At 34.7% G+C, this 10,945-nt stretch overlaps 1 protein-coding gene across 1 annotated transcript in view; it reads right to left on the bottom strand.

The window, feature by feature from the left end:
- Positions 1-227: 227 nt before the first annotated feature.
- The window catches only part of LOC134745211 (protein phosphatase 1 regulatory subunit 16A), a 48,052-nt gene continuing 37,334 nt past the window's right edge, over positions 228-10,945 (bottom strand). The window contains exons 9-10 of the mRNA XM_063679207.1: positions 6,923-7,391; positions 228-5,744 (exon numbers count right to left, since the gene is read on the bottom strand). Coding sequence (XP_063535277.1) covers positions 5,494-5,744; positions 6,923-7,391 — 720 coding nt within the window. The 3' untranslated portion in view covers positions 228-5,493. The remainder of the gene's footprint in view (positions 5,745-6,922; positions 7,392-10,945) is intronic.

The raw sequence follows: 10,945 nt of genomic DNA, 5'->3' as shown, positions 1-10,945 counted from the left end.
ATCTATAATACCCACCTATATTAATTTTACCAAGTGATACAGCATGGGTACGGTGACAAATGTCAACTCAGTACAATTGTCATTTTGCATTTTAAGGTTATAATACCGTTAACCCAGTGTCGAATTGTACTGGTAACCATGGTAACTCCAAGTTTAACCGGTTAACCCCGGGTTAGTGTAATGGTGCAAGTGGGTCTAAGTAGGACGTAAGGTAAATAATGAACATGTTTGGTTTAAATAATTGGTTTATTTTTTACATTATAACAAAAAAGTAGAATTCTTCATACTTATGTTTAAATATTATCAGTTTTCATTACAGTAAGAACAACACACCTATATTGCATTTTTGCCTTTTTGGACGTGCATTTTTTACGTTATATGTAAATACAACACCAGTAGGTAAGTTATCTTTTTGTACCAAATTTAACTTTTATCTATTTAAACATAAGTTACATAATATTTGATATAATAATAATATAATAAATCGTATCAGCTGCACTTTGAACACCCATAATCATAAAATGGATGTACGCACCAAAATAATCATCAGAATAATAAGACAGTATTGACTCCTTACATAAATACTTGAATTCTTTCACAGAATGGACAGAATGTCTAACTACAAATCAGACCTGTCTATCGAATGAAATAAGTTATTTTTAGTAATAAACATTGTATGTAATAATTTTCACAACATCCATCTATTAATAATAATGACATAATCAATATATTTTATAAAACTATTTTAAAACTCTTTGGTGGAAGTTTTCATACCAGTGTTATGACTACAAAGCTCAAATTGTGTTGGTATGTCATATATTTTCTACTAGGTAATGTGAGACTAAGAGTTTTATGGATAATCTACACAACATGTCTATTTGTGGCATGTAGTTCGAACAGGGCAAGACCGTAGAGGGCAAGATCTAATAGGAATCATTGAACAACACTGAGATACTAAACATGCCTATCGATATGTATTACTCTACCAAGTCTATAAATAGTAAGAATTTAGCAAAAAGTTTGTAAAAATGAGCAATAGAAATCTTTAGACTCGTTTAAGGTCAAAAAACACTAGAAAACCATTCGAAATGTGATGACTATTTTCACAAAAAAATAGGCATCCAATGTAAAAGAACACTTATTTTGACACAAGAGTTGTGACGTCATTCCTCGATAAAGGTTTAGCACTTACAATAAATACGTCAAGCAAATCTTGTCAGTAGAAAAAGGCGGCAAATTTAAAAAAATGTAGGCGCCAAGGGATATCGTCCCATAGAAAATTTGAATTTCGGGCCTTTTTCTACTGACAAGATTTGCTTGACCAACTATAAATACAATGTTCTGAAATTTATTTTAAATATCCCTAAGAAATTTTGCAGAAATTACTACAATATAAGTACTTTGATAATTTAAGTACGCATCTAATAGTACTGACTGGAGGCACTGGTATCAACGGTCACATAATCATTATATACAAATATATTTATAATTTACAACACAAATTTAGACCTTATCAGTGGGACTATAATTATACTAGTGATATAACAGATAAATTCACCTCTACTCTTTTTCAATTATTTCACATTACCTCGTTTGTAAATCTGATTAGTGATTACGCTGAATTACAATTTAAAACGTAAACTGTTCAATTTATTTTTATACTATTTCTGGTTTTAATATTTTTATAAAATACAATAGCAATACCACAAAAACGCAGTATGTGCAGGTAGGTAAATATGTAAAATGCATTCATAAAATAATACTGTTATGAAGAAAAACAACCGAAATGTAAATTGTGCTTATACAGTATATCTCTCTTTAAGGCCATTCTGTATTGCTTAAGACAATTGTGTATCATTTTCATATATAAGTATATTTTTGGGACCATTACTATGAAATATATTTGGGGCTTTCATAAATTTATATAAGCCCAACATATTTTTAATCTTCAAAATGTTTTATGCGCAATATTATTCTAAGTTAACACGTTCCGAAAGAGTGTTAATAACAATAGTTTTCTAAGTACTAAAGATAAAAATCATCTACATTACTTGTTTACACTAGTGACTAAGATATGGACGAATGAATTACTACTGGATGGGACCTAATGAAACCCACGTGACATTCATAATAATATAATAAGAACATTATCATATAAACCGATTAAACTCACTTAATACTCACTGTAGTTGCGGTATAATCCGTACATTTTGGGGAATCCTTCGGGACAATTATTTTCATGTGCACTTACTGTGACTATTCGTGCTTTAAGGCGCGTTTATATTTAAAATACAGTTTATAAATCTAAAAACTTTCTACTTAATGGATCAAGCTGCCATTAAAATCTAACAAGAATACCACAGACCTTGAACACTGAATAATATCAGGCGAAAAAAATTAAAAATACATAAACTACAATGATCTAAATAGATAATACGAGTTGTCCTTTAAAAAGTTAAAATGCAAACTATTTAAGTTTTGATCGCGACTACGACGAATAAGAAAACATTGGCACACATAGAGTATTTAGCAATAAATGAACAAGAAAAGGCATTCACTTACAATCCAAACGTCACGTACAACGTTGTCATATTCATGAAGTGGAGAACTTTTAATATACCTACCTATATTTAGTGCCGCTAAAGGTTTTAGGCTTCGGTCTTCCGCTAACCATGCTCTGCGTATAGCAATAAATGATACAAGGTTCTACATATATAACGAGTCCTTTTACGCAGTGTACCTACGTCAATGGGAGACCAAAGTCTTACAACCGGGGGTTTTGTTCTACAAGTTCTACTGGGGTCGTGCTCAAACGTTGTCGTAACGTGCGGATGTTAAACTAAACGCGCTGTGGCCCCCTCACTCTATCAACAGTCAGCTGTTTAATCTCATTAGTGGATGGGCAATTTAAATTTACTACGTCTTCATGTAGATATATGCTCGACGTTTTTGAGCTAAGTTCGGATATCGCTCTGAACAGTTAAAAGCGCCGGACGAGTTTATAATAATCATGGGGCGCACGAAACAAACCTAGGAGCCAAAAGAAAAACGTGTCATACATTATGGAGGTATAGCATGACCTGAAATCCTCAACTGTTTTGTATTAGTTTTTCATTTTTGCATTTGTACCTACTGTTTGTCCTCTACTTAAGACCGTATAATATACCTAGTCTGTATGATACTGTTTGTTTTAAATTTCACAGTGTATTAGTTCGCTGTAATGCTGTGTAATTTTTTTGCATCAAAAAAAGAAAAAAAAAGAAAAAAAACTGTCAAGCTGACTGACTGTACGAAACATTTATCTATTTTGTTTTTAAGCATGTTTATCCGTGTAGACAATCGTCGAGTATATCTCTATATGAGTTACATTTTACTTTGATCATGTTGTAAACCAATTCTTAAGAAGTAATTTATCAAAAGGTAACATTTAATAAATTTAAATTGTTAACATAGTTTGCTCATACGCCCAAACATTAAGTACCTAATCAGTAATGACAATACTACATAACAACTGTCTTAAAGTAATTCAAAACTCAAATGCGAAAAGTCATTTGGAATGTTTTTAAATTACGATTTATTAGCATTAAGTTCATTTTTACCAGTCATGTGAGATATTATTATCATGTTGTAATCAATGGTTTTTATCGAAAAGCGATGGAGTGTATATTTGTCATACGATTCTACAAGATATTTATACCTAGCAATGATTAGCTTATTTTCAAGATTACAATAAATCTCTTGTTAAATTCAAAACTGAATTCAGACAGTCATCATTTTGTAATGCTTTGATGGGATCATGCCAGAATAAGGTTGACGATAAAAGGAATAAATATCAAAATAGTAAAAAAGGGCTAATTACATAATAAATAAAGTTTATTAGTTTATCAATTAGCTAACTTAACCAGTATAGGTAGTATTAAGCTCGTAATTTATTATGTATTTTGCCTCTCAATGTATACCTTATTCCAGTTTGATCTAAATCAATATATAGCTTATGTTATTTATGTTGTATATGTAGATTAAGTATCAATACATCAATGGGTTTATTGCCAGCACTGGTCCACGTAACAAATACTTTTTTGTACAAGAAGCGATCGAATCTCAGGAACAAAATGTCATAGTAAATATCTTGTTTTAAATGCATATTCACGGTATTATGTTCCAATAGGTCTTCTGAAACATTTTAATTATTAATAAATTACTTATACATACCAAGCTACATAAATATCAATTTCTTACATATTAAAAAAATAAGTTATTAATATTATTATGTCAATTTTATATAATTTGCTTTACAACTGAACCGGGAGGCACTTCATATATTGCAATTAGGTTCTATAATGGAATACGTAGTGTAGAATAAAATACTGATTGATACTTTTGTTAATAATGCAATGTTGTACAAAATACTCTTAAAAATATAATCTATATATAATACAATATGCGTTTAAAATATTTTAAGTACTCAATTTCCAATCACAATACTTTGTCTACACATATAATGTTTTCAAATACGAATAAGTTAATTAAATAAAGGAATGTTAACTAGGAAAATGCTAAGGCGAAGATGACGCTTTAAAATACGTTCATCGGATCTAAAAGATAACTCTTACGTATAGGAATCTGTTACAACTTATCTCTATTTCTATAACCCAGATATTACAAAGTAATTTTAAAAAGTAATTATTAGTAGTAGATCTAATTTAGTAATGACGTTTACACGCGTTTTGCGGTGATCAATTTCAACACGGTTCTATTAAAAAAACACACTAGAAGTCATTTTAATATCTGGGATATAGAAAGAGTTTACTAAAATATTAGCAACCATCTTACCTCTAGGTACAATAACTGTTGAGCTCGTGCAACTATCACAATGATCTTAGCACATTGGCAAGCCGTAGCTGTGAGCTGCAATGGCAATTCCACCGGCATACGTCTGGACCCCATTTTATACAGTACAAATCACACTAATTGTAATTAGTAGCTTTATAAAATCGAGCCCTGATCTCAAATGGGATTGTTAGGCGGCCTAGGACTCTTTGAAGTACTATCTCTTACATAATTAATTCAGAATATACACAACCTTAATGTTATTGGCCATTCTTACAAGAAGTAACTTTTTAGTTGGGTCAATACATTTTTTCTGTCCCTTGTTGGTATGGTTACATCTCCGACACCCATAACATGATTTACTTTTACTCACTAAGCATAAACAAAAGCCCACAGGAGTATTTATTATAACATTTCTATAAGAAAGTATTTTAAGCCTGATGATGGCTCACGGAAGAGCATAACTACCATCATCAACCCATTTATAAGTTAGAAAACCAAATATTCATCCACTTTGTAACTTAATAGTGATATATTGCAAAAATACCCTATCAACACGTCAGTAAGTTCTCGAACCGCCCCAATTTGATCGACAATTAAAATAAATTCCCAAATTATTTTTGGAATGATCAATCAGACATTTACACCGCACTTTCCCATAGTCTACATAATGATACAGCACCTGCGCGACCGCGTGTCCCCGACTACGTCGCTCGTGTGTCCCGAGAAGCGCGGTACGGTGCCAGCACTTGGGGACAGCGTGAGTGGGTTGAGCTGGACTGGCATCGCCTCCTGGCCTACGCCCTCCGGTAATGAAGTTATACTATGGTTGTTCGTTGATGTTAGACTGTTCTCCACTGGGCTACCATTTGTTCTTATCTGTGATCGCTGCTTCTTCAAGTCGGCGAGGGTGCCTGAAATTATGGGAGGCTGATTAGGGATTGGAACGAGAAGATTTTTAGTTACTAAGCTTCAAAAACTTGTTACGAGCAAGTCGGTCATAACTTAAATCTGATGTTTAAACTGTTAGTATTTATGATCTGGCAAGCAGTACTGTGTTTTATGACTAAAACTAGCATACATTTTAATAATTACATTATGCTCCAAATATGGTAAATCATAGAAATGGGTGGATCAATTTTCTCTTGTCACTGACAACTTTGACCTAGACGTAACAAGGATAGGATTTATATTCACCAATTTGATATATGTAGTTATTCAATATTTTTATAAACCCATTCTATAATACTCAGCATGTTTATCCAACAAACTGTAGGTATCACAGTTTTATCTAACAAACTGTACTTCTGTTTTCTTCTGACTGAAGGGTCAAAATAACAAAAAAAAAATTATCCACCAAAATGTAACACGAGAAAACGGTGTAAGTAAGAAGAACAGATACAAAATAACAAAATACATATAACAAATCAGCATGCAGGACAAACTACAGAAAAAAGTACATTAAAACTAATAGAATGAGTGTCACAAGAAAGTAGTCCTGCGAATTAAGGCTCGGTCGAGTTTTAAAAAACCGTCAATACTTCTTGGTCTCAAGTCTTAACGGTTTAAATGATTCCCTTTGGTTATTTGTTTGTCCGTCTGATCGGACGCTGGTGTTTCCTTGTAGGATAGATTAAAAAAATTCGTCGTGAACAATTGAGCGGGCATTATGTTAAATCAATCCGATATTTATAAATATTAAGGACTTTTTAAAGACCCGTAATTCGATTGGACAAAAGAAACATTAAAATTCCCAGTTGTCCTATCGTAGGGCTAGAAAACTGATGCCATTTGGAACCATAGTGACCATTGCCGCTTTAAAAACTCGACCAAGACCTAACTCGCATCATAAGGCAGAAATATGAACGAACACGGCATACAATGCATGCAACTACAAGGAGACGCTTGCCTCAGATATGCATCCTCGAGCGCTCGACCCGGGGACCGCAGGCCCCTTCCATTACATGTATTTATAAACCATCACTGTGCAAAAACTGTTAGATAAACACGTTCGTATATAAATAGTTAAAAACCGGTGCTATATATAAATATGTGTTTGTTACGAGGGTATCGTAAGGATGCATATAATTACCTGCGTTAATCATGACGGTGACATGAACATTGATTTTACCATTATTATCTGTGGTGTAGGTGGCAGCGCCCTCTGTGAGGGCGATTTGGTTCGGGCTCACTACTAGGTCTTTCCTACCGTCAATTGCGTCCTCGTTTTTGAGGGCATCGTTGTCTTGGCCTTCGGGGGCTTTACGGATGCCGTTGGGTAGTTGTCTTTCGTAATGCTTGGGCTCTTCTTCTAGGACCGGTTGGGGGGCGTAGTGTGAGGCGGCGTTGACGCCGAATAGGGGGTTGGTTATTTTGGGTTGCGTAAAGGTTTTGTCCTCCTCTCTGTGGGGCAGGTACTGGTGTTTGGGGGCATAGTCTACGTTGCCGGAGTCGGCGCTTTGGTTGGACATGGTGGACCCGGTGGAGAGACGCTTGTGTGTGAGGTCGCTGGGAGGTATATTAGCAGTATTCTGATCATTTTCCACGCCGTTCGATAAGCCCTGCAAAAAAAAAGAAACGAAATTTTAAAATATGTATAACGTGAATTTATTCGAAAGCACCCCCTGTCAGTTGCAAAATTTCTATAAATCGTGTTTTACCGGTGATATATAACTATTTCAAATTTTCATAGCAATAAATCAACACCTTCCTCTTATTCTTCGATACGGACATCTGAAACTATGTGACCTCACATCCTTCAAAGTTATTAAAATGGGTTAATTTGTTAGTAATTCTCATATCAAAAGGACCAATTTGCGATGTCAGTACACCCGGCCTTGAGTTCTTATGAACTAGATTTAGGTTATCTGAATCACTATGTAATGTATAATATTTATGTACACATATAAAGGCAAATTATTGACATCCATCGCACTATTGTTGACATAGCCAATAACCATCCAAGCACAAAAGATTTCGAATAGTGAGCATTTAGTCAGCCAATAGTACAATTAAACTCGTTCGTGCGTTAAGATGCTCAAATAATGCCACTTAACTTCATTATACTAAGTGTTAGTAACTAACTTAATGACGCGGCTAAATTACTCTCTTAACAAGAAGGTTTAAAAATAACCCAGTGTGAATAGCCATCTTTTAGGTTGGATAATTTTGAAACGTTAAAAATGTATCTATGTGTGGAGTAAGCACACTAAGCTTATTTGTGTCTCTATGCTACGACAAACATCACATCGATTATAAAACTTAGTACATAGTACCTAACAACATATAGTACGCGCCAATTTATGTCCATCTCTATATATGTAATTATATTAAGTCATTACCACATTTTAAATCTCTTTATTTACATACAAGATATATACAGTGGTACTACGTAAACGAAATTAATAACTAGCTTAAATCTAAAATAGGCTCTCGAGGCATTGTACCAAGGATGCTGGCGGCATTTCATCGCTGTATCGCAATGCTGATACGTTGTGCGAGGAAGCCGCCAGCTCTTCGGTCACCAGTTACGTCAACCAGACGCTTCGCGATTTCTGCAAACATTACCACTTTAGATTTAACGGCCATCATTTAAAATTTTGTAAGAACACAACTTATAACCTACAGATGTTTAGTAATGCCCGAACGAACATGCATTCGGTTTCGGCATAAAAATCATGTTTCGGTCGAAGCTTCGGTTCGGCCGAAATTAGAGCAAAACCGAACCTCCAGTTTCGGCAATTACATTTACGAACTTAAGATTTATAGCGACACGAAAACTAGATGAGTTTTAAAGATTATGCAGAGATAGCAAAAAAGAAGCCTTATAATTTCGTCCACATTCCTCGTGACACTCGTGACCTGATGCGTCTGTACCATTGCAATATCCTATCATATCAAAAATGGCTAAAATCACACTTAAGCACGTACTTGTATGAGGAAAATGTAGTTGTCCTGTAAGTATTATACTTTTGTAATCAAGAATGTAAAAATAATTAAAAACATTAAAAGATAGAGATCTGTTGATATGTTCTATTTATATACTTTTAATAATAAAATTAAGCAAATGAACGATGCTTACCTACACTACGTAATATCTTTATTTGGCTATTGAATTATTTATATGTATTATACGTAGATGGTTACCATAATTATATAGATGCACTCGTGGTATACACCGTGTCCAATAAGTCCGAATACACATCTTTTTACCTTGGCTCTAAAGACATACGGATTACAGGCCATCAAATTCTTATTTTAATATCGGTGCACAATATTTTGAGGGTGGATCTTGGATGCCGTGCTTATAAAAAAAACTCAAAGTACATGGCATTTCTGAAACGACCAAGAAGAAGAGAGTGCCAAGATCTAACATAATACTTTCTTGGCACGCAGGTGACGAGTTTGTTTTTTCTGACTATATTGCTATAGCATATGGCAATGGCCATGTATCAACTTCATGTTCTTTTTCAAAGTACCTACCTACTTTCTATTAATTCCTCGAATATTTTCATCGGCTGGGTGAATCTCGTAGAAATGAAACCGACTAGAAAGGGTACAAATCTGAATGTACCTATAAATATAATAATTATTTCTGTGATTTTTTTAAGATTTCTAGCACATGGAGATGACACATTACTGCCCAGCATGAGGAAAATTTAGATTAGAAATTAAATAAGCAAACAAACATACTCGATAACGAAGTCCAAGAACCTGCGGCTCCTTCCGCATCCGCCGCAGATTGTCATTTGTCAAAAACATAATATCCAATGACATACTGAAGCAAACACTTTAAATAACACCCGCGAAAAAATCCTTTGCGAAAACAAATCGCTAACACTTTATGTGGCCATAAAGTAAGAGTTGAAGTGCGAAGAACTTTTGAAGTATATCGAAATGCATTATCGAGAGGAGGAATGTGCGTATGCGCGCGCGCGGCGCGGACTGAGCGGCCGGCGCCGGCGGGGAAATCGCAGGAAAACTTACGAGTAGTCCGTGGCGCAGTCAGTCAAATCAGCACCGGAACGGGATGCCACTCACTGAATGTTGTACATTTTACACGTAAACAAAGAACTCGTTGTGTTTGCATAGTTGTAGGTGATTATACTGATTATAGACAAAATTAAAATATCTTACTGATTATACAGGGTGATTTTGTTATGTCTGACCATACTCTGAGAGGTGAATACGTAGGTCATATTGAGCAACTTTTACTATGGGGCCAACCCTGAAATCGCGAAAAAAATCTGCTGTTCGATAGAAAACCTTGACATAATATGACTCGCTGAAACGTATAAGACAACAGATGTCTTTTTTGCGTTTTCGGGGCCGCATGATCGTATGGTCATAATTTGTTCAGTATGACCTACATATATGGCCAGACATAACAAAATCACTCTGTATGAATAATGTGAAATTTCGGATGTTTCGAGATTTAGATGTTTGCTCCACAATTATGCATAAAAACGGCTAAACATTTGGCTGAAATTTGACTTATATCCCGGATTAGGGTATATGATACCTACTTTGCTGTAATTTTAACAAATCAACAAATAATTCTTTGCGTTTTGTTGCATAGTTGTAGGCAATTTGCGTTACGCAGTTTTAATAGGCTGATGATACCTGAAGTTACGAAAGTACACAAAAGTAGAATAATCGGAATCCAAATCGTAATTAGAACTAGTAGATACTGGCACGGCGCAGACAACAGAGCAATCATACCTAGGCGTACTGAATTAAGGCCTTGTTTTGGCATTTAGCAGATCATCTCGACAACTGAGTTTATCTATCATGCTTTGCACCATCGTTATGGTATCAATATTGACAGTTAAACTAAATAGTTAAATACTACACTAAGTAGCGTGTCATCCGTTAACATATGGCCAGGTCGTGAAAACATGTAATTCTTTGGTGCAAGACTCCCTTATACATATCTATTTTTATGTTTCGACCGCAAACAAATACTGTTACGGGCAAGCAATACAGCTTTTTCCCTTTCCTTACTGGGAAAACCGTCATAGTGGAAAGACCTCTAACCTTTCGCCCTACTTGTCGTAGAGAACCACAAGCAATGCCATGGTAGAGAAAACGCAGTTGCCCCCTGAAAAAAAGGCAT

This window comes from Cydia strobilella, chromosome 11, assembly GCF_947568885.1.
Source record: "Cydia strobilella chromosome 11, ilCydStro3.1, whole genome shotgun sequence".
Classification (NCBI taxonomy): Eukaryota; Metazoa; Arthropoda; class Insecta; order Lepidoptera; family Tortricidae; genus Cydia; species Cydia strobilella.
The sequence above is the reverse complement of the archived record's forward strand: the minus strand, read 5'-3'. Positions and strand labels throughout refer to the sequence as shown.